General features: G+C 39.5%; 2 protein-coding genes across 2 annotated transcripts in view; one reads left to right on the top strand and one right to left on the bottom strand.

Annotated features, from left to right (window-relative positions):
• ndufaf3 (NADH:ubiquinone oxidoreductase complex assembly factor) overlaps positions 1-6,336 on the top strand; it is a 6,550-nt gene extending 214 nt beyond the window's left edge. The window contains 6 exon segments of the mRNA XM_036559232.1: positions 1-495; positions 1,618-1,789; positions 1,791-1,814; positions 3,618-3,684; positions 4,056-4,156; positions 5,886-6,336. The exon segment at positions 1-495 is cut by the window's left edge and continues 214 nt beyond it. Coding sequence (XP_036415125.1) covers positions 407-495; positions 1,618-1,789; positions 1,791-1,814; positions 3,618-3,684; positions 4,056-4,156; positions 5,886-5,981 — 549 coding nt within the window. The 5' untranslated portion in view covers positions 1-406 and the 3' untranslated portion in view covers positions 5,982-6,336.
• Positions 6,337-11,819: 5,483 nt separating this feature from the next.
• Positions 11,820-24,832, bottom strand: zgc:112334 (uncharacterized protein LOC619199 homolog). Its single transcript, XM_036559500.1, is given in 12 exon segments — positions 11,820-12,160; positions 13,890-13,944; positions 14,187-14,331; positions 15,130-15,301; positions 15,375-15,474; positions 16,528-16,659; positions 18,438-18,469; positions 18,471-18,637; positions 19,961-20,095; positions 20,549-20,645; positions 21,902-22,009; positions 24,791-24,832. Coding segments are annotated over 12 exon segments (1,329 nt in total). The 3' UTR covers positions 11,820-12,016.
• Positions 24,833-25,078: the final 246 nt, after the last annotated feature.

Below are 25,078 nucleotides of genomic sequence, written 5' to 3'. Positions count from 1 at the left end.
CAGCGCACGGTCGATAGTACAGTTTATTTATGAGCTTTATATAAAGTCAACACGTAAATAAACGTGCATTAATAGTTAGGTAATGTAGTCCAGCCGTTTCTGTGAGTTTTAGCTTATTGTACGCAGTTTGTTAACCAAAGCCAGCTACGCTGACGATGTAGCGACTTATTTAACGTTATTTCTACCAGGCTGAACTCATTTCTGGTGTCTCTCCATATTCCTAAGAAAGCCTAATATTATTTCCAGTCCCGTTTTAAAGTCCAATGTTTAAAATCTGTTAAAAATATTAGAAAATGTGCCGTCACCGGATGTTTACAGCGGAAGTGTGTCCAGCGCGATAAGTGTCCGTCCTAAAACTCCAGCTCGGGTCGCATATGTCCAGCCGGCTTAACGTGGAGTTTCTGAAATGGCAGCGGCGGTGTGTAGTAGATTATTTCTCCGTGGGTCAGTTTACGGTCTTCGGTTTGGATCAAGAACCCATCCAGGTCTCTCAAGGTACTGTAATCTCTAATTACTGCACGCTGTGCAGAACCGTAATGGTGCCACACCATGATGACCTCTGCTCAGAGAGGCTGATCCCAGTGGCATAATATAACATCACGATACTTAAAGACGTTTTTCATAAAAAGTGTCACGATATTTACATTTTCTGAGGTTCGATAAGTTGGAACAGACAAAGCAGAACCGACAGTGGTTCATGAAAAAGGGCAAAACTATAAATACACTGATTTTTGATCTAATTTCACCCACTGTACAGCAACAGATCCAGTTACTCAGGTCTACTTTGCTCCCTTTGCAATGAAACATGCAGCTAATTCTCTGTAACTCAAGTCATTCAGAGTGGTTTGGTGTGAAATGGTTCAGATGTCTTTACAGTGGTGGTGATAGGAACCAGGGATCACCATGACTACAACACAAATATAGACATTTTATTTACTATCCAGAACCACCAGTGAACCTACACGAGTCTTCTGAGTCTATATGGAATGTTGATGATGGAAAATAGTGGAAAATCTGAAATAATAAGTTTTCTTTGGGGACTATTTTGCCTCACAGCACCCTGCATGTATCCCTCCACCATGAATGGAGTTTAAGTTCTCTAAACTATCCTAAAACAGTGTCTCAGTCATCAGGCAGTGAATTCATAACCATTTCATGTTGTAACTTTCTGTGAGGGAGCTTTTAGAGGTGGACGTCTGGTTCCTATCACCACCACTGTGAACAGTTCTGACTCGGTAAGTTTCTCTAGAATGGAGCGTTTCACACCAAACCACTCAGAACCACTCTGTTTACATCTTAACCACTTAATTATGCAGAAAATGTGACAAATTGGAGGAATTCCCCTTTAAGCCCTGCTGAAAAAACACATCGAGACATAATGCGTGATGTGATTTTTGATGTTTTATGATGGATCAGATAAATAAAAGTTTCATAATAGAAGTTTTTCTGCTGTGCTGCACTCTAAAAAATAAACCCAGTCATTTGAGTGTGGGTGTGTCAACAGCATAAGCCCCACCCACTTTGCTCTGATAGGCTGCACCCAGAAGCCTATCTATGATCAATAACAGTGGGTTCCATGAAAGACGCTAAGTTCTCTCATGATTTTGGTCCCTCCAGTCCCTTCTTAACTCGCGGCCACAGACTGGGTCCAACGGACGATGAGATATACCAGAGGACGACGGTGACGGTGATGCAGAAGGAGTCAGACAGTGGACCCATCATCCTCAGCTACAGCTCAAGAGGGTTCAACGTCGACGGAAACAGAGTGATCGGACCGTGCGCCGTGGTGCCCGCCGGCTATCCTGCAGTGGAACGTGAGGGCAAACTTGTTGCTGATTCACAGCTACACATTTTCTTCTTATACTGGACGCCAGAATGTCAGATATGTCAGAGCATTAAGCATATTTGTCCATTAAAGGGCCCATATAGCCCAAATTTTCTTCACTTTTCCAGAGTAAAATAGCACATAAACATGGTTAAAGTCTTAAAATGTTCCATTTTTAAGCTCTTACATAGTTCACAGTCCATGTGTAGAAATTTAAGCCCTATTGGAGCTGGATTAGTTTTACCACAAGAGGTCTGGAAATGTAAGCTGAGCGTGATTTGACTGGCCGATTCATACATCATAAAGGATCTGTGTAATTTCCCCAAATTACCCCAAATAGCCCGGATCAAAACATGGTTTAGGTCAGCATTATTTGACAGGCACCACATTTGACGATGACACGTTGGGCGGCTGGAAGGCAGATAAACTAGCATTAGGCCAATAAAATGGATTCGTTCAGCTGAACCAAACGCCGCCCAACGAGATAGAAAATGTACTGCCTTGTGTGAGGTACTTTAATTTTCCTTCTCCGTCTAATTGAACCACAAATGTTGTGGATTTCAGAAGTGATGAGATTGATGGAACTGGGTCAAATTAAGCCCCATTTTAGCAAAACAAGCTCCATTTTAGCTGCTTTTCTTTGCTAAAAGAGGGTGCGCTGATTTCTCTTACCCAGTTCTGTTAGGCTGTGTTCAGACTGCAGGCAAATCAGATTTGTTTCTCTAATCAGATCTTTTGAGATCTTGTGACACTGTTATTTGCAAGTGATCAAAACGGATTTGTGTGTCCAGACATAACCAGTCTATCTGCATGGGTTGCCATGGTAACGACATAGGCGTCAGTAATAATGTAGCTACACTGGTGACGAGGATTTCAAACGCGGATGCAGAAGAGATGGAGGAGCATCATCTCCCCTCCAAACTCTTCAGAACTCTCTTCATAATCATGAATCTTTGGAGCTCTTCTTGAATCCCAGCACTTCATCACTCTGGACTTGACATTGCCGTTGTTTGCCGTGTTGCGAGTGACACAGAAGACACTTTGAAGTCTGCCTTGAGTGTCCAGAGCGTCCAGACTGAGACACATCTGTAAAAATCTGATTGAAGTCGCATTCCAATTCACCTCTAAATGGTTTGGATTTGCAAAAATCAGATTTCACATGTTTTTTTTTTGCTGTTCAGACTATTAAAAATCAATCTGGATACAGTCTGGATATGCAGAAATCAGATTTAGACTGGCAGTCTGAACATGTGGATCCGAACAGGACTACTGTCACTGCAGGAGCTCTGGAATTATTACTTAGCAGACTTATAAAAATTGTGGTCATTACAGATTCGTACTGGATTAAAATCATGGATCTCATTGTTAATCACTCAGATTACGTCACCTCCCCAGATAAAACCAATCCAGCTCCAACGGGACTTAACCTGCAAAAACAGCCTGGCTTGAATTCATTGTTTTTGTGATGTCATAAAAAACCAAAGCATTGCATATATCCACTTATTCAGCCTACAGCAGTTTGGCTCCGCCCATTTATGCTGAAGTTATAAAGAGTGTTTCAGCCTGGACTGGAGGCACAGTGCATGACAGCTAGTCAGAACAGAGCTAATTTACATATATCAGCCTTAAATGCACAGTAACAAAAACAGAATTATGACAATTTTTGGTACATAACACAAGCATGTGGAGTTATTCAGTAATGTTTAATAGACTTGATAACGTGGTTTCTGATTTGTCCTTTAATAAGTATCATTGTGATCAGATTATAATCTGATTGATATTTCTGTCGCAGGTGGGCAGCTATAAAGACATCACAGTGGAGAGTTTGTCTCTGTTCTACCTGCTGGAGCCTCGTATAGGTAAAACCTCACGCATGCTTATTTAGGCTGGATTGGGCAGTTTTTAAAAAGAAGGATGTTCCTTGAGTATCAGGATTATACAGAGATAATCCACATAAAGTCTCTGCACATGTAAACACACCCATTTAAAATCACTCAAACCACTGAAATGCATGTTAAAGTATTTTAAGAGTGTTTGTACCAGTATCTGTAATATGCAATTAAATGATCTTTAAATATTGTTTTAATAATTAAAGGATGCACTTTTTCCCAATTAAAAAAGTCCTGAAAATGTCCCTGAATGAATACCAGACCTGGCTGGAGGTCTCAGAGACCTTGTTTGAAAGGTCTTATGTTCCCTAGGAGGATAACTGTTCTCTGTGTTTGTATAGAGGTGCTGATTTTGGGCACAGGAGCCCGTACGGAGCGTCTAGACCCCAACGTTCTCGCCTTCCTCCGGACGAAAGGCATCGCTGTGGAGGTTCAGGACACGGTGAGGATTCTGCTCACTGAGCAAAAAATTAAACTTTTTCTACACATTTTATGCAAATACCCTATACGGACAAAAGTATTGGGACACCTACATGAGCTTTTATGAATCCCATTCTAAATCCATAGGCATTAATATAGAGTTGGTCCCCTTTGCAGCTCTAACAGGGCCAACCCCATATCATCATCCCTCCTCCACCAAACTCTACAGCTGGCACAGTGCAGTCAGGCAGGTAACGTTCTCCTGGCATTCGCCAAACCCAGACTCGTCCATCAGACTGACCGATAGAGAAGTTCCCTTATTAGTCCCACAACGGGGAAATTTCACCTCCGCATTTTGACCCATCCCAACAGTGAAACACCACATACACACTAGTGGGGCAGTGAGCACACTTGCCCAGAGCAGTGGGCAGCCCTATCCACGGTGCCCGGGGAGCAGTTGGGGGTTAGGTGTCTTGCTCAAGGGCACTTCAGTCACATGCTGTCGGCTCAGGGGATTGAACCGGCGACGTTCCGGTCACAAGGCTGGTTCCCTAACCTCCAGCCCATAGTAAAGTGTGATTCATCACTCCACAGAACACGTTTCCACTGATCCAGAGTCCAGAGCGGTGCTTTACTCCGCTCCATCCGACGCTTGGCATTACGCATTTTGATCTTAGGCTTGTGTGCAGCTGCTCAGCCATGGAAACACATTTCATGAAGCTCCTACTGTGCAGTTCTTGTGCTGATGTTGCCTCCAGAGGCAATTTGGAGCTCTTTAGTGATTCAACAGAGGATAGACACTGTGCTCTTCAGCACTTGGCAGTCCCACTCTGAGAGTTTGCATCATCTACCTCTTCGCGGCTGAGCTGTTTTCATTCCTAGACGCTTCCATTTCACTAAAATAGCACTTACAGTTGTCTGGGGCAGCTCTAGCAGGACAAATCTCACAGACTGACTTGTGGTCAGAGGTGGCATCCTATGACAGTGCTGTTTAAAGCCACTGAGCTCATCAGTGCGACCCTCTACTGCCAGTGTTTGTCTATCGAGACTGCATGGCTGTGTGCTTAATTTTAGACACCTGTTAGCAATGGGTGTGGCTGAAACACATGAACTCAATAATTAGGAGGGGTGTCCCAATACTTTTGTCTATATAATGTAATAAAATAGGTCTGGAACATGGTCTGAGGCATCTTTCACACCTGCATTTTGGTTTGGCCCAAACTGAAAAGTCTGAAGGTCTAGACCAAACAAGGTAAGTGTGAAAGCACCCTTGGATCTCTTTACAGTGGTGGTGATTGGAACCAGGGGTCGCCATGACTACAACACAAACAAAGACATTTTATTTACTATCCAGAACCACCAGTGAACCTACACGAGTCTTCTGAGTTTATATGGAATGTTGATGATGGAAAATAGTGGAAAATCTGAAATAATAAGTTTTCTTTGGGGACTATTTTGCCTCACAGCGCCCTGCATGTATCCCTCCACCATGAATGGAGTTTAAGTTCTCTAAACTATCATAAAACAGTGTCTCAGTCATCAGGCAGTGAATTCATAACCATTTCATGTAGGAACTTTCTGTGAGGGAGCTTTTAGAGGTGGATGTCTGGTTCCTATCACCACCACTGTGAACAGTTCTGACTCGGTAAGTTTATCTAGAACAGAGCATTTCACACCAAACCACTCTGAACGACTTTCACAGTACATTCAGAATCTTCAGAATGTCTCTCTCTTTTTGTTTTTCTCTGCAGCCAAATGCATGCGCCACATTTAACTTCCTGTCCAGCGAGAGACGAATCACAGCGGCCGGTTTAATCCCGCCTCCACCGTCAGTGCTCACTGAGTGACATCGGATACACACACCAGCTGGACTACAGAGACTTGAGAGAGAGAGAGTGTGTGTGTGTGCGTGTGTGTGTGTGTGTGCGTGTGTGTGTGTGTGTGTGTGTGTGTGTGTGTGTGTGTGTGGGTGTGGTTTTCTCACTTAGAGACTATCAATCACTGTGTGGATGTTCACACATCTATTCACAAAATCACTGTTTAATCACATGAGTGACCGTCAAGCACTTACTGTACATAGCATAGTACAGTACAAGTCCTGTACATAGTGAAGAATGGCAGCAGCTTCCTGTGGACGTTTGTGAGTGTACATTTCTCAGTGTAATGGTTGTTGTGTAATATAAACGTGTCTTTTTTTTCGAATGGTTTTGTGTTGAGACTCTTTTGTTGACTGTATGAGCAGATTCGTGAAATACAATACAAATGGGACATTATTATTACATATAGGTACTTTTCACTCACATTTGGGACTTTTAACTGATCTTGGACTTTAAATCCTTTTGAGTCACCCTAAACCTTTATTATGTTTCCATTTTGTCACTACCAAAAAAACCGTAACACTACCAAAACTTTACCAAATGTTTGAGTAGTGACTGTTTCACTGGTGACAATTTTAGCTCATTTCGAGCTCAAAAACGCAGCCAGAAAATGACCAGCAAACACAGCTTTGAACAGATGTTCACACATAAAATCATCATATTTTTCATTAAAACATAACATTTTACATAATTGCAGAAAATCCGTATTTCAGTAGTAATAATTCTTAATGTTCCACACTGATTTTCACACTTTGGGACATATTTACTTCAGATGTGGCCATGAGGGACAGGGATGCAGCCTCACTTCCTTCTCTAAAATGCAGGGGTGTGGCTAAAATAAGACTCCGCCTACAGACTAAAACTCTGTGTTTCAGTAGTGACATTAAAACATGGGACAGCATTTTCTGAATAAAGTTTTTTTTATTAAAAAAAATTAAATTCATGATGAATCAAAATCTTTAGAACTTTAAAATAAAAGATCTTTTAAAAAAATACAAAAAATGTAGGTGTTATTTTCAGATGTGTAAATTTAGGGGTTACAGTTTTGGACAGACACCTCCTGAAATAAGTACTCTATAAATGATGACTTTGTATATATTTAGCTTTTTACTCTCTCTATTAATACCTTGGGTTTAAATAGATCTGAACATAACCTATGTAAATATCTTAGATCTGAATACTTTGTTGTTTTTTTAAAAATGTAATTATTTTGGGATCGCAGTTTGAACTAATACAGTAGAATGGTTCATATTCAGAATACATAATAATGATAATAATAATAATTTGTGTTTATATAGCACTTTTCATGCCAGTGGCAGCTCAAAGTGCTTTACAGACAGGTGATAAAGCTTAACAGTAATATAAGACATACAGCATATCATCACCTAATGACATCGCCTAGAGGTAGCATGTACAAAGAGAAAAGCAAAGGCCCTAAGATTGAACCTTGAGGGACTCCACAAGAAATGCCGACTCTTTTTGATGAATGATTTCCCACTGAAACCATGAACCGCCTGTTACCTAAATAAGATTTAAACCATTCTAAAACTGTGGCTGAGAAGCCGACCCAGCATTCAAGACGCTGGAGACACCCTGTTGTATAGAAACGTGTGTTGTGCGTAATCTCCCAGTCAAGGTGGAGGCCGCTGCCCTGTATTCACCGTCAGTAAGCCTTATTAACCTCTTTCTTTGCTGGCCAGTCACTCGAATCTATTCCTCTGTCTTTCTATCTCTCTCTCTCTCTATTCACAGCAGTGGTATTCCCGTGCTCCGTCCTTTTCAGGGCTTATCCAGGGGCCCTTAATCCCTACAGAGTGAATCTCTGAATTATTATAAATACCATAAATACTGTCTATTCTTCAGTTTCATAGATGAGGCAGAACAAGAGAAGCACACAGGAGAGTCTTTATTACAGTCATTTAGTTCCCACAGTAATAACACAGCAATAGTTCAACAAAAAAATAAAAGTACACGAGACGTGTAGGGATCTGACCGTATTTTAGCATTGTTGTGATAAGTTGTGTCACTATACCCAGTTAACAACATTTGTCACATCCTTGGCTTTGTTTTGGCCCAGTATACGGCCCAGAACTGACATACACTGTAAAATGAGTAGAACTAATGGATGTGGCCCAAATCTGGCCCAACTACACTGTTGGTCCACAACAGTCATGCCAGAATTTGCCCACAAATGTAGACACAAGGCAAAACTGTATGCAGCTGTACAGCATCTGGCCCTGTTCTGGCCCACATGCCTAACATCTGCCCGGTAGTCAACCAAGACTTGTGAAAGCCAGAATCAGCCCGGAACCGTCTACTACCAGGGTATGTTTTCCTGTACGACAGCATTTTAGGGCCACTGTTAATAAAAATAAAAAAAGTCGTAATATTTAGAGAATTTATTCTCGAAACAGTACGACTTTTTTTTCTCTAAACATTTTGACTTTTTTCTTGAAATATTATGACTTTATTCTCAAAGTCTACTATTTTTATTTTTATTAACAGTGGCCCTAAAACGCTGTCGTATCCCTGAGCATATTATGGATATTGTCAGGTCACTGTCTGACTATGTATTTCATACATGAGCATAATTATGCCTGTTTATTTGGATTAAATGCAGTGCAGTTTATAAAACATGGTATAAAAATCAGTATAGTTGTAAGATTATAATTATTATAAACTAAATATTGTAATGCATATCATGTATCATAAAAATGTTGCAAAGTATCATGATATAATGTGTTTGCCATATCGGCCACCCCTACATGTTTGGTGTCTGAAGTTTGCTTCTTTAGTTTTAGCACTGGAGCTACGAGGCTAATGTAGCTAACAAGTAATGGAAGCTTAGTGCACCAATTAGCATGGTGCTAACTGCATGTCTAAATCATCACACACTCACCTCAAACTGTGTGGAGGTGTTCAGTGTCTCTAATAGACTTGATTATGTGGTTTCTGACACTGTATGACTCACTGATGGTGGGGTTTATGTTTACTGGTTAGCCACAATGCTAAAACTAAAGAAGTGAACCAGATGTCTTGGCTGAGCACTATATTTAGGAAAACTGTAAATCATATATATATATATATATATATATATATATATATATTTTATATAGCCATAAAGTGCTGTTACACGTATCTAACACATCATACATCTCAAATGACAGGCAAGTTTAGATAGTTTTGTTTGTTGGTGTCTATTTAGCTGCTTATTGCAGATTTTGTTGTGACAGTCAGTGTGACGTTATTGTGGAGACGTTAAGCCCTGAAGATGGACATCCTGCAGATTCAACACTAATCTAACAACTCAGATGCTCCTGAAGAGCGTGACTAACTGGATCAGGTGTGTTAGATTAGGGTTGCAACTTTGCTCCACAGGAAGGTGAATTTCCATTAGCAGGTTTGTCCATCCTTGCTATTTGCATGGTATTTATACGTCGGCCATTTTACTTACACACACGTGAACCAAGTAATTCAAAACAAAAATGTTCCAAAAGTCAATACCTTTTGTCCTGTTTACACCCCCCCCAAAAGATCCCTGATAGCAAGAGGATAGTGGACTGTCGGCCCGCTAATGGCAAAGCTGGTGGTCCACTGGCGTTTTGCTTAGCGTTTTCTGGGCAGCCCACCAGCGGTTTCAGAATAATAGATAAAATTCCACTTTTTATCACTCATTTTTCCCTCAGATTTCTCCTTCCTTCCTTCCTTTAGTTATACTTTGTAAATTAGTTTAGTAAATAATTTTAATCCAGCACAGAGTCAGCAAAAATATTTTTATAAAATCATTTTATATCAGGCCTAGTCAATTTTTTTTTATCTCAGTTGTTTGTAATATTTGTCTAAGTTTATTTTCTAAAATAAAAGTCTCTATGCATTTATGCAGGACAGTAATCTGGGTGGTCCGATGGTGGACCAGGAGTGGCAAACAGTCAGCGGGGTGGCGACCTTATTAAGCCAGCGGACTGGTATATGCTCACTATCAGGGACTGTCTACTATTTAACTTCAACACTGTTATATACCAACCCCAGCTGCTCAAACTGTAGCCTAAAACTGCCAAAGCATCAAAACTACCACAGTAGTACTATCACAGGGTGGTCAGACTTACAATGTCAGATCAATGTGCAGCAGTGTTAGCTTGCATGTATCAATATTCATATTTCCCTAACGACGCCCACTACATAATGATGACATATATTCTAACATAATGTACTGAGCATGTCTCCTCTCTGACCAAATAGCATTAATAACCTTAATGCTAGCTAACTTAGTAGAACTACAGTCTGAGTGTACCAGGCTTAGCTTATGGCTAACACACTGGGTCTTAGCTTATGTTTTAAGTGAGTCTTGGAGCTTAGAACCGTGTTGTTTTTGTTGTTTTTGTCCTCTGCACATTTAAGCCATGTGGGGAAAACCAAATATGCCTCCATATAGAGAGTGCTGTTAGCAACAAACTAGCCAGCTAATGTTAGTGATTGATAGCTACAACCATAGATATCCATATCTAGATGCTGCATTGTCTGCTGTTCTCTACCTGAGGCGATACGTCTGTACGTCCACCATGTTGGAGAGGTCAAGATCTGCTTGTGAACAAATTCACTTGTACTGAGAGACGAACAGTCTCAGGATTAAATCAGCCACAACTTCCTTATTACTCAACTGATTTTCACCAAATCTGTTTAGTTATAATCCTCAGACACAGATTAATCCAGGCTGCACGGATCTGCTCTCGGTAGCTTTTATTACTTTAATAACTGATCGAGCTAATTAGCCGTCCAGACCAGCAGGAAAGTATTCAGTCTGTACCTGACGTTAAAAACTGAGTTTAGTGTGAGAAACACAATCAGACACATCAGCAAATCCATCAATGTGTGAATCACTTCTAATCTTAATACACATAAAAGTAAAAGAAACCCTCAAAACACAGTAAGAAGGATGAAGCAAATGTTGGCTTCCTATTTGCCAGCTTTATGTTGGAATTTTCCTGTTCCACCTTAAATGGTGCAGCAGTTTCTGGTGCCTGAAGCTGCACCATTTAAGATGGAACAGGAAAATTCGAATAAGAAGCCGGCAAATAAGAAGCTGACTTCAGCTTCATGTAAGAAGGTGGAAAAACAACCAGAGAACCAGAGGAAAAACGATCACATCAACAGGTTCTCTGTGCTTCACCAACCACACGGCCATATCCACACATAAACATCACACAGACACGAGTGTGGATCACTGCGTTCCCTCCGTTATATAATCCTATCCCACTTTCTGAGCTCAATATTCTTGAAATTGTGTAATTTTGGACAGTATCTTTCTTAAACTGCTGCTCTGTAATGGTACTGAATGCAGTCCAGCAGTGATGTTGACCACCCTAAAATGGTGGCACCATTGACGTGCCTGGCTGGACCCAGCGCAGCATCTAGGTATGTATATCTATGGCTACAACGTTCATGATATTTACTATCTCAAAACTTTATGGTCAGTGTTATAGTTTAGCCAGCTACTGTGTCCATATGTTGACTGATCTAAAGCAAATCTCATACAAGAACCGGTTCTTTATTACTGTTGATGGTGTAAGCAGCTGTGTTGATTTGATGCAACATACTAAGTTTGGAGTTGAGAACACAATCCAGACTTAGTAGTAGGAGTAGGAATTCCTAGTTAAGTTAGAGGTGGGAAATTCTGCACTTGACGCAGCATTAGCTTTTAGCTAAGTGTGCAGGGTCTTGGCTTCTAGCTCACTCAAACTGACTTGGAGGTGGGAAGTCGCTTCCCAGCTTCTAGCTAACACTCAGCTGCTGCATCCTATTTTGTGTCCTTTGAGGTATCTTTGCAGACCCCATCCCCATTTTCAGTGCTTTTAAAATTCACGATATACATCAATTTCTTTGCTCTGGCTGTTGAGTTATTAATCACCCGATTCCCGTTTCTCTCCATCACGTAATAAGAAAAATGGCCAGGGTGTGAATGAGGTGAATCGGTTGCCTTTGGACGATGTAGCTGTTTGTGAACGTGTTTAATCATCAGCGTCGGCCTCGCTGTCTCTCTGGAAATCCTCGAAGCTGAACTCTGCCCCCGTCATGCGACGAAACAGGTCCTTAATGTCCTCACACTCCGTCTCAGAGTGCGTGGTGGCGTCGTACGAACGAGACACGAAGATCTAAACCGAGAGGAGGCAAAGCAAAACTTTACATGCTGGCATCTCCAATGTAACAGCACTGTTTTCTCCACTTTAACAACCTGATTCAGTTCAACAGGTAGGATGTCATCGCTGAGTCGCTGAGAATGTTTGTGTCAGTTTGCTTCTTTAGTATTGTACTGGAGTTACGAGGCTAGCTAACAAGTAGTGGAGGCCTGCGCTAACTACCGTTAGCATGGTGCTAACTACATGCATAAGTCATCACACATTCATCTAAAAGCGTGTGGAGATGTTCAGTGTCTCTAATAGTCTTGATGATGTGGTTTCTGACACTGTATGACTCACTGTTATCTATAAACATGGACTAAAGTACATTAGCATAGCTACAAACAGTAGCAGCCATCCTGAAGTCTGAAATTTGTCTGTACTTTAGTCCATGTTTGACATGCATTTTTGCATTTAGCATTATGCTAACTCATAGGGGTATATGCTTCCATTGCAATGTTGGTTAACATTAGCCTCGTGGCTCCAATGTAAAACTAAAGAAGGAAACTTTAGACACCAAACAGGACTTGGGTTGTCTACTTGTGAAGGGGGGGGCTATGTAAATTAGATTTTTCATTGAATTGTTCTTTCAAAGCTGCACTATGTAAGATTTAGTTGTTAAAAGTGAAAGAAGTGTCGTTACTGAGTGAGGAGAATATAAACAGGCTAAAATATGGTGCGGCTGCTTTGAGTCGCCCCATAAAGCCTGAAATAATCATTTAAAAGTCAAAGGCTTCAGGTTGGGAGTTTTCACACCACGTCGTACGTCTTTACGTTTTAATGTCACATGCAAAGGCTCAAAAATAATCTCAGAATCAACATCATACTGATGAAGATGTGATGACAATAGTAGATAATTCACTCACATCCTCAGAGACGCTCCTTCACCAAGTTTAGACTGAGTTCGCTTCAAATTCTCTTTCAATTATCAGATTCATCCATTCGGGGAAGGGGGCCGAAGTACAACCCGTGCTACAGACTGTCCTCCTGTACGCTGTGTGCAGTTACACATTTCCACCAGAGAGGTCTCCAAATCCCCAGATCCTACACAGTGTAGCTTTAAAGCTGCATAAAGTGCTTATCATCGCTGTCGAAAGAAAACCTCTCCATTTTTGTTGATTCTTTAAATACATAATAATGAGATTTTTTCATTTTTAAGTCAAAATGCATAATTTGATAAAAAAATGTTATAAATTAGTAACTGCTATAAATTATTCAGTAACTATGACTAACTATTCAGCAACATCTCAGAATTATTCAGTGTCTACTATAAATTATTATCTATTATGATTTATTCAGTGGCTTCTTTGAATTATTTAGTATCTGCTATGAATTATTTAGTATCTACTTTGAATTATTCAGTCTCTACTATGAATTATTTAGTATCTACTTTGAATTATTCAGTCTCTACTATGAATTATTTAGTATCTGCTATGAATTATTTAGTATCTACTACGTTGATTCTTTAAATACATAATAATGAGATTTTTTCATTTTTAAGTCAAATTTTTAGTACAAAATTCGAAAATAACCAACTGATCTTCACATTCTGTCAAAAAAGCAAAGAATGGACCATCAGAAATGGTACAAACTTACTTGGAATGAAATCTTTTCACATTAACTTACATTAAGAACATTTTTTCCTGTTGAAGATACAAGCAACGTTATATCGGACAGTGTTTTAGAGTGACACTCAGAAAAATACCTGACTCCGCCTTCCATCATCTGTGGGCACCATCAGGTCAGTAATGGAGATAAACCTGCAGAACGGTGATGCAGTTTCAGTTATAATAATCCCTAATTGATCATAATGAGGAGATGTACTGAATCAAGAGATGAATCACTAGACTGCACAGTTCTGTGATCCTACACAGAGAATAAATTCACATTTTTAATGAAACAGTTTCTGCATTTGATGCCGCGTCACATGATCTCCTTAATCACTAGATTCATTATCACATTGCATCTTATACAGTATAAAAAGTTTATTATTTGGCTTTACTTCTGCATGATGGGCTCCAGCAGAGCCAGGCCTGGCTGCACTTCTTTCTCTGGGTTACTGGTCTCCACATTTGTACTGACCACAGCGATGTACTTCCCTTCTGGAGCTACGTTATGACCATAGGAGACCATACACACATAGATATCTGGAAAATGGAGGATAAAAAGAATACAGTATGATATAATTTTCATAATAATACAGATTAGGGTGGGAACATGCAGAACCCCTTCAACAGAGGCAACAAAGAACAGCTTCTTTTTTCCTGTGATGTGGATCCCAGAATGCCTTGTAATGCAACTGATAAGTTACAGGTGAAGTCATACGAAAACGAATATCACAAAAATATATTTATGAGCAGTAAACTATTACTAAATGCATAATTTGGTAAAAATGTTATGAATTATTCAGTAACTATGACAAACTACTCAGCAACTTCTCTGAATTATTCAGTGTCTGCTACAAATTATTCAGCATCTATTATGATTTATTCAGTGGGTTTTGTGAATTATCTAGTAACTGCTAGGAAGTATTTAGTATCTACTACAAATTATTCAGTAACCGCTATTAATTATTCAGTATCTGCCACAAATTATTCAATATCTTTTACGAATTATTCAGTCTCTGCTATGAGTTATTCAGTGTCTACTATGAATTTTCCAGTAGCTGCTATGAATTATTAATAATCTATTATGAACTATTCATCATTTACTATCAATTATTCATGATTTACTATAAATTATTCAGTTTCTGCTATGTTATTTGGTTTCTGCTATGCATTATCCAGTATGTGCTATGAATTATTCAGTATCTACTATGAATTATCGAGTATCTATAAAAGTAGGCTCTGTAGTGATGAGAATAAGAAATTGAAATGTAATGTATATAATATAATATATATAATATTTAAGATGTTATCCATTCTGAATGAAATTCCTCCTCGTACCTGATTTCCGGTGGACCTGTGTATGTGGGATGATGATCTGGCAGGATTTGGCATCATGAGTGTTTCTGATTGGATGGTTCAGAAGGCAGATGACCCTGATGACCCGCCCCACTTTCCTGACCCGGCCCGGAGAGTAGCTGGGGTCACACAGCAGCTGCTTACAGCGGAACACCTGCACACAATCAATCAGGACAAATGCCAATCGAACAGTGTCAACAGTGAACATCACCACAATCACACCTCACCTCTCCGTGAGACTTCACCCCCACCACTCTGCCGCTCTCTATGATGATGTCGTCCACCTTTCGGTTCTGCAAGTATTTACATCCATTCTGAGAGCTCAACCTGCAGCAGAAACACAGACACTGCAGTTAAATGGCCTCCACTGACCTTTTAAAGTGGGCTGTCACTGACGGTGAAACAGAAGGTCTGAGAACTGACCCTTTTTAAAAAATACAGTAACCTGTAATCATTTACTACTTTCATTTCCAGTCAAAACAGCCATTTACAAGTTATTATTATTATTTTTCAGGGAAAAATCAGAAAATACGCATTTAATATATGTGACCCAGAAGCCTCAACAGATAAGTCTACTCTCAGCTGTCTGAGTGTTCAGTGTTCAATGTGTCACTCTGTCCCTTTATTCCAGCTTCCATTCTTTTCAGGAGCCTCACTTTCAGTTCCTCAAAGAATCTGCAGACACACCTCCAAAGTTCCGTCTGAGAAGCTGGTTGATGATTTTCTGAAGTAATCAAACACATTCAGTGGTGTTGAGGTCTGGACTCTGGGGTGGTCAGTCCATCGTTCAGCTTTGTTTGATGTGTCCGTCTCCTTTTCTCAGTGAGGTTCTTCTTGACAGCTACACATCCTTTCAGATCCACAGCGCTGAGTCGTCTTCTCACAGTGGAAGGATGGACAGAAACACCTGTGGATGTTTTCAGATCTGAAGCAGCTTGATTTTCTCCTCTCTCTCAAAGATGAAAGCTTTAAGTGCTGTTTATCTGATGGGGGCAGTTTTGGGGTCGACCAGGTCTTCCAGTTGGTTGTTTGGAGTCCCATTTTCTCTGTAGCTTTTAATCAGTTAATAAACTTGTTTTGCTTGTTTTGCTTTGACTTTGTCTTTATGCAAGTGAATTATCTATAACTCAGAAATAATTCCTGAAAAATTTAAACTTAATGGCTGTTTTGACTGGAAATTAAATGTCTTTTGTCAGCACTGTATATTATTGTATGAATTATTAGCCTACACATTCTGTTGCTAACAGACTGGCTGTTATTGTAGTTTTTACATTTTAATCGTTTTATATACTACATAAAACTGTTATTTCAATAAAGTGAGAAAAACTCCATTATTTCCATGATGAGGGCCCTTTAAATAAAGAATAATTGATGCTCTACCTGGCGAAGCCCTGTGGTAGCTCCCCCAGGCCATAGAGGGGATAGAGGTATGGACTGTGGTCATAACGGGCCAAAGAGTCTGAGTACAGTTTTATCCGCTTTATGGTCTGCAGGCACGGCTGGTCCAGATAACTACAGAGAAACACAGAGAGATTACTGCCATATATATTCAGCTAAGAAAACTCTTATTGCATATGCATACTAGTATACTACATTTCGCTGCTGTCTGAACAAAACCTTGTATCCAAAATTATAACTTTACATGAGAAGGGAAAAACATACTTTACTTATAATGTAAGTCAATGGAACCAGAATTTTTCCCAAGTAATTCTTGGCCATTTCTTTTGGTCTATTCATCATGACATTTACACACAATGTAAAAGGCAACATTTTCAAATTATCGCAAAAACTAAAAAATGACAAAAATGGAAATACAACGTTTTCTTCTGACAACAGTGATATATATATATATATATATATATATATATATATATATATATATATATATATATATATATATATATATATATATGTGCGCGTGTGTGTGTGTGTTGACTTGACATAATTTGAAAATACCTGTTACCCTTTACATTGTATGTTAATTTTATGATGAATGAACTAAAAGAAATGACCCAAAATGACTTGGAAAAAGGTCTGGTTCCATTGACTTACATTAAAAATAGAGTATGTTTTTTCCTTCTCCTGTAAAGTTAAGATTTTGGAGATACAAGGTTTTGTTCAGACAGCAGCGATATATATACTTGCTGAGCACATTATTAAGAACATCTGTACACCTAGTCATTCATGCAATTATCTAATTAGCCAATCATGTTGCAGCAGTGCAGTGTGTTAAAACATACAGATACGGGCAGCAGCTTCAGGTAATGTTCACATCAACAATCAGAATGGGGACAAAATGTGATCTCAATGATTTAGACTGTGCCATGATTGTTGATACCAGACAGGCTGGTTTGAGTTTTTCAAAAACCAGTGAGCAGCAGTTCTTCGGACAGAAATGTCTTTTTGATGAGAGAGGTCAGTGGAGAATGGCCAGACTGGTTCAAGCTGACAGAAAGGCTACAGTAACTCAGATAACCACTCTGTACAATTGTGCTGAGCAGAACACCATCTCAGGCAGCACAACATGCCAAACCTTGAGGTGGATGGGCTACAACAGCAGAGGACCACGTCAGGTTCCACTTCTTTCAGCCAAGAACAGTAAGCTGAGGCTGCAGTGGAAACAGGCTCACCAAAACTGGACAGTTGAAGATGGAAAAATGTAGCCTGGTCTAATGAATCTCGATTTCTGCTGAGGCTCACAGATGGTAGGGTCAAAATTTAGTGCCAACAGCATGAATCCATGGACCTGCCTTGTGTCAACAGTCCAGGCTGGTGAAGGTGGTGTAATGGTGTGGGGAATGTTTTCTTGGCACACTTTGGACCCTTTAATACCAGTCAATCACTGCTTGAAAGGAACAGCCTATTTGAGTATTGTTGCTGACCATGTGAATCCCTTCATGGCCACAATTTACCATCTTCTATTGGCCAATTCCAGCACGATAATGCACTGTCACAAAGCAAAAGTAGCTCAAACTGGTTTCCTGAACAGGACAATGGGTTCAGTGTTCTTCAGTGGCCTTCCCAGTCACCAGATCTGAATCCAATAGAACACCTTTGGGATGTGGTAGAATGGGAGATTCACAGCATGAAAAAATCTGCAGGAATTGCATGATGCAATCATGTCAACATGGACCAGAATCTCAAAGGAATGTTTCCAACATCTTGGGAATCCATGGCACGAAGAGCTCAGGCTGTTTTGAGAGCAAAGGGGAGCCCTACCCAGAATTACATAATGGTATACAGTGCTCAGTGAGTGTAATATATGCTGGACATGTGGTGTGTATACTAACTCGTCACCGCTCTGCAGGGCCAGTGCGTGCCCCTGTAAACTCCACTGCATCCGTTCCCAGGTCGAAGTGCCTGAACACGTCCCTCATGGTCGTTCTGTTGGGGTCCATGTCCAGGAAGGTCCGCGGGTCGTGCTCGTCCAAGTTCAGAACGAACAGCAGAAGCTTCCGGAAACGCCGCTTATCAAACATACCCATCAAATCTGCAAAAACAGGACAACAGGGGCAGACTTAATGAGCCAAAGACCACCCCTCCATGCCCACCAACTAATGCACACAATGCTTAGCCTACTTACAAGAACTCTTATTATTTGTTTGTGCATCAGCAGAGCAGCAGATGGCAGCACTAGCACTGACCATGCTGAAAAAAATCAACATGACTGCCAGTTTGGTATACTACCCCTCTTGTCACTGGGGTGGGATCCTCAAAGGGCCATCTCAGTACCTTTGGTCAGGGAACATAACTGTTCCATAATCCACTGAAATAATATGTTCTAAGCTGTACTGACTCCACACACCCCGTCTCGTCTCCAGGCTTTTATTTAACTGTTCTGTTTAAAACATTCAGTTATGAAAAGGTACAAAAACGAACTTTTCACCTGGAAAAACTTATTTAGAGTGCACAGCTGGACCTTAAAACCACTGTTGTACCTTTACATTGTTTGTACCTTAATGAATGAGAAATGTACCTGCACAGAACCTTTATTTCTAACAGTGTAGGTTACTGAACATCAGTACAGTCTGTATGTGGCTTTTACGGGCAGCTGCCTGTTAACCACTGTAAAGTCCATTCTTGTAAATCTAATCTAATTAAAAAATTATAATAGAGATTTTTTGGCTTATTTAAAACTGATTTGCAATTGAAAACATGATGAAATGGCAAAGTCACAGTCAGACTTGTTTGCTTTTACTTTTATGCAACTTTTTTGTAATTTTTTCCATATTTTTATATGAGCTAGTAGTCATCTGAAACTAAACCCTTGAAGAGGAATGCATCCATTACTTGAATTCAAAGATTTCTGCATAATTAACTGGTTAAGATGTAAACAGAGTCGTTCAGAGTGGTTTGGTGTGAAACGCTCCGTTCTAGATAAACTTACTGAGTCAGAACTGTTCACAGTGGTGGTGATAGGAACCAGACGTCCACCTCTAAAACTCCCTTACAGAAAGTTACTACATGAAATGGTTATGAATTCACTGGCTGATGACTGAGACACTGTTTTATGATAGTTTTGTTTACGAAAGTGAATAAAATATCTATATCTCTGCTGTAGTCATGGCGAGCCCTGGTTCCTATCACCACCACTGTAAAGACATCTGAACCATTTCACACCAAACCACTCTGAATCTCTCTGTTACACCTCAGTGATTAGATTATGCAGATATTTAGAAAAATTCTATGGGATTCCTCTTTTGTTACAGCTGTCAGGTCATGTCTGCACTGCTAATGCAGTTTATTTTAGGCCTGTTTGTTATTTTCCAATAGAATTAAGTAATAAAAAATATACTCCACAGGTGAAGGTTACCTGAAGCTTGTGTGTCTGCCTCAGTGACGGGGACTTTGTGGATTTTTCCAGCTTGGTACACATAACTGCCCTCCACCACTTTAAAATCCAAGTAGCGCGTCACCTCCGTATACAGCAGCATCTTCACCAACTGCCCTGTAACATATAACAGCAGGACGAGGTGAGTCACTAGGCTACCCATAAACTGTCCTAGCCAGGCTCCGCCCACAAATGTGCTCTTTCATAGCTAGCTCACTCTAAATGTAGGTATTGTGATATAAACTGAGTCTGTTCTACAGTTTCTCATTAGGCTGAATGAATAACCGACTCTAAATGTAGGTATTGTGATATAAACTGAGTCTGTTCTACAGTTTCTCATTAGGCTGAATGAATAACCAACTCTAAATTTATGTATTGTCATATAAACTGAATCTGTTCTACAGTTTCTCATTAAGTTTGATGGGATTTTTACCAGCATTCTGTAAAGCTTGTCCAAAGTTACAACAATACCTGCAAAACAACACCTTAGTGGGCGGAGCCTGGGGAGGCACGCTGGAATATAAGGGCCAAAAAACTGCTGGAAACATTAACAGCACAGTGGCTGCTTACCATTGGACAGCAGAAATTTAGGGATGAGATCGACGGTCCATTCTTTGCCCTGCCCCATTCCTTTGGGAGGCCCTGGAACCTGGAACCTCTTATAGAGCTGTTCAACAAAGAAACATGACTGAAAACAAACACACTGACACACTCAATTATGTCCATACTTTAGTCCATGTTTATAGATAACAGTGAGTCATACAGTGTCAGAAACCACATAATCAAGTTTATTAGAGATACTGAACAACTTCACACACTTTGAGGTGAATATGTGATGATTTAGGCCTGCAGTTAGCACCAAGCTAATTTGTGGAGTATAAGCTTCCATTACTTGTTAGCTACATTAGCCTCATATCTCCAATGCAAAAACTAAAGAAGCTACACATGACTCTGATCAACTATATTATAGGTAAAAGGAGGAGAATCTGACTTTTCACCAAAGTATCACTAGTGAGTGTGTGTGTACCAGGTTCATGCCACTTTGTTGTGACCAAAACGTGTTTATACACTCACTTATACACTCAAAAAGCTGGTCCCCACAACATGAGTGTATAAACAAGTTTTGGTTCCCATATGTGGCACAAACCTGGTACACACACACATTGTGGGGACCAAAACTTATTTATACACTCATGTTGTGGGGACCTTCCTTGTGGGGACCACAAGCTGGTCCCCACAACGTAGGTGTACAAAAAAGATTTTGTCCCCACAATGTGGCATATATGTGATACACACACACATTGTGAGGACCAAAACTTGTTTATAGCCTCATGTTGTGGGATGGTCCCCAAAAGGTGAATGTATAAAAAATTTTAGTCCCCACAATGTGGTATAAACCTAGTAGACAAATTCATTGTGGGAACTAAAACATGTTTATACACTCACGTTGTTGAGACCTTTCTTTCTTGTGGGGACCACAAGCTGGTCCCCACAATGTACAAACAAGATTTGGTCCCCACAATGTGGCATATACGTGATACACACACACATTGTGAGGACCAAAACTTGTTTATACATTCAGCATGTTGGGACCTTTCTTTCTTGTGGGAACCACAAGCTGTTCCCCATAATGTGAGTGTATAATAAGTTTTGGTCCCCATAATGTGGCATAAACCTGGTACACACACGGGGACCAAAATGTGTTTATACACTCACTCTGTGGGGACTTTTCTTCATTGTGACGACCCCAAGCTAGTCCCCACTACGTACATTTTAGAGTTAGTGTAAGGTTAAGGTCAGGGTTAAGGTTAGGGTTAGGGTAGTGGTAGTTCTGGTTAAGGTAAGTCTACAGGAAATAAATGGAAGTCTGTATAATGTCCCCACAATTCACAGAAACAAACATGTGTGAGTGAGTGTGCAGACCTCTTCCAGAGGTGATATGGAGGCGCCCTCTCCTCCATAGTGTGGGTTCTGATCAATGTGAAGAACTTTCTTCCCACAGATGGACAGCAGGCCGGAGAGGATGCATTCCTGCGGAGGCCGACAGTGAAGGAATTCTGACTTTCACTCTGAGATCAAGCGCAGAATCACAATTCAACACCAAAATGACACTAAACACTCTGATCCTTCATTAACATCTCCAAGTGTCGACTACACTCTTACAAAAGATGGTTCCTCAAGGGTTCTTAAGTAAAGGGAATGGTTCTGTTTAGAACCATCCCTGCACACACAGTTAGAACTCAATGGAATTTTGCTAAGTTGCCAACAGGTAGCCATAATACTATACGGCAACGTTACTGAATAATGAGGTTGTGACAACGTTGTGACAACGTTGTTCAGACAACATAAACAGCACCACCTTTTGACAACATTGTAGCAACGTTGTAAGAAAGTAGAAAACGTTGTGAGTTTGCTGAGATCAGTTCTATATAGAACCACTGCATGCTTAAAGGGTTCTTTGCATGGTGACATGGTTCTTCAGACTGATGCAGAATGTGTTGTATATGGTTCTACATAGAACCTTTTTGAAAATGGTTCTATATAGCACCAAAAAAGGTTCTACTAGTGTTACATGCCTGATATCGTACCAATAGAAGAACCCATTTTGGTGATATACAGAACCATTTTATGCATGAATGGTTCTTTGCAGGATGAAGTGGTTCTTCAGGTTGATAGAGGATGTGTCGTATTTTTTTGAAAATGGTTCTATATGGCACCAAAAAGGATTCTGCTATTGATAACGATGTCAAGCTTGTAACAATAACAGAAGAACCCGTTTTGGTGCTACACTATTAAAAAAAGATGGTTCTTTAAGGGTTTTTTAGTAAAGGAAAATAGTTCTATATTGAGCCGCGAACACTCAAAGAACCATTTATATGCTTTAATGGTTTTTTGAAAGGTGAAATGGTTCTTCAGATTGATGGAGAATGTGTTGCATATGGTTCTATATAGCACTAAAAAGCGTTCTTCTATTGTTACGATGTCAAGCTTGTAACAAAAGAATAAATGTTTTTGGTGCTATATAGAACCATTTTTGTAAAGGTGCTATTAGAACCATATACAACACGTTCTCCATCAATCTGAAGAACCATTTCATTGTGCAGAGAACCATGTAGTGCTGCAATGCTGTCATTTAAGTCTTTGAGTTTAGGTTATTTATCAAAATTTCAGAAATGTGTCAATTGAAAACTGACAGTGAAATAAGTCAGTAAAATACTGTTTAACTAAAATTACTGGATTCTGTTTAATGTATGACCATATTAAGTTATATTATCAGAATTTTTAGCTTTTTATAATCAGTTTTATAACAGTTTATTTATATTAAAGTTAGTCTGATTAAATAAAGAATGAAAGAATGGTGAGTTTGAGTACTGCACTGTTTACCATGTTGTAGTTCTGAAAATGTATTTCAGTATATATGTATATCATACAGCTTCAGTCGCTGCGCCTGCAGTGTGAGTGAGGAGGATTAGAGTTAATCCCCTCTACAGACGGCTGAGGGGTCTATAACAGCTCAGCTCACTGCTTCATTACAGTCTGTGTCAGTTTTAATAAGATGGGTCACTTTACCCCCCACACAGAGACACACTCGCTTTAGCCTATAAGAAAATAATCCAAGATAGACTGAATTTAGCGTTGGATGTTTTTATTATGAATGAACATCAGGACTTTTAACAGACTCAGGAAATGTAAAATAAACTATAAACCAGATGATTTAATAGAAGGGAAGCTTTCAACTTTGACTTTAATTATAATTATAATAATAATCAAGACAAATAAATCTGTGTAAAACCCATAAATATGATTTATGTTTTCATGCATTACATGCATTTTTTCAAAATAAGAGTGTATATAACTTTGAAATATACAGACATAAATATATATAAATATATGAAATGCCTGTTTCTCTTCACAATGTGTGCAAATTTCATGATAAGTGGACCAAAAGAAATTACCCAAAATTACTTGGAAAAAAGTCTGGTTGCATTGACCTACATTAAAAGTGAAGTATGTTTTTTGCTTCTCTGTAAATTTATCATTTTGGAGATACAAACTTTTGTTTCAACAACAGCAATATATATATTCAGCATTTTGGCATGTATGTGAATGTTTAAATTTTCAAATCTTGACCTCTTAAAGAAAGAAAAAAGAATTACTTAAAAAGCTCTTATCTCCTGTATCACTGTTGTCTGAACAAAACCTTGTATCTCCAAAATGGTAACTTTACAGGAGAAGAAAAAATCCCACTTTACTTTTAATGTAAGTCAGTGGAACCACCAGAATTTTTTCCAAGTCATTTTGGCCAAGTCAAGTGTCTTTTGTTCCATTCGCCATGAAATCTATACACAATGTAAAGGCCCTAAATCGCGTTTTCAAATATGCCAAAAACTGAAAATGACAAAAATGGAGATATGGAGAAATGGAGATTTTTTCAGACGGAAGCTATATATATATATATATATATATATATATATATATAATAATATATATATATATACACACATATGAAATGGTATTTTGAAGCAGTTATTTTGAAGAAGGTTCTTAACTTTGTATGTACATTAATATAATGAGTTTTCTGTATTAGGCTGTTCATCATGAAATGTTCATAGAACCTTGTGTTTTTAAATTGTGTAAAAAAAAAGAAAAACTACTAGAAAGTTTTTATCTGACCGGGAAGTTACATATGTTTATTTTTCTTCCATTCTGATTATTAACCATCCTTTAAAGGCGTGCATGGTCATCATAATAGAGCCTTTGTGCAGGTCAGTAAGGCTGAACATACAGAGGAGATAATAATAGAAATCTTACCTTAAGCCCAGTGCCCAGCACAACAACATCAAACTCTGCCATGCTGACTAGAAGCCTGCTCCGGCTCTCTGATGGCTAAACTCAGAGACTCAGCCTGGTCAGTGTGGTCAGCCTGGTCAGTGCGGTTCAGGTGTGAGAGCGTGTACGTGCACATACGCCCGTCATCTTCTCCAGATAGATATTGTGTGATCCCTTTAAGACGTAATCCTCTCAGTCAGCCTGAAGCTCTCAGAGAGCTGATGTGCTTTGAGCACAGTGGTGATATCAGAGGCTTTAATAAAAACAGCC

This window comes from Colossoma macropomum, unplaced genomic scaffold (assembly GCF_904425465.1).
Source record: "Colossoma macropomum unplaced genomic scaffold, Colossoma_macropomum, whole genome shotgun sequence".
Classification (NCBI taxonomy): domain Eukaryota; kingdom Metazoa; phylum Chordata; class Actinopteri; order Characiformes; family Serrasalmidae; genus Colossoma; species Colossoma macropomum.
The sequence above is the reverse complement of the archived record's forward strand: the minus strand, read 5'-3'. Positions and strand labels throughout refer to the sequence as shown.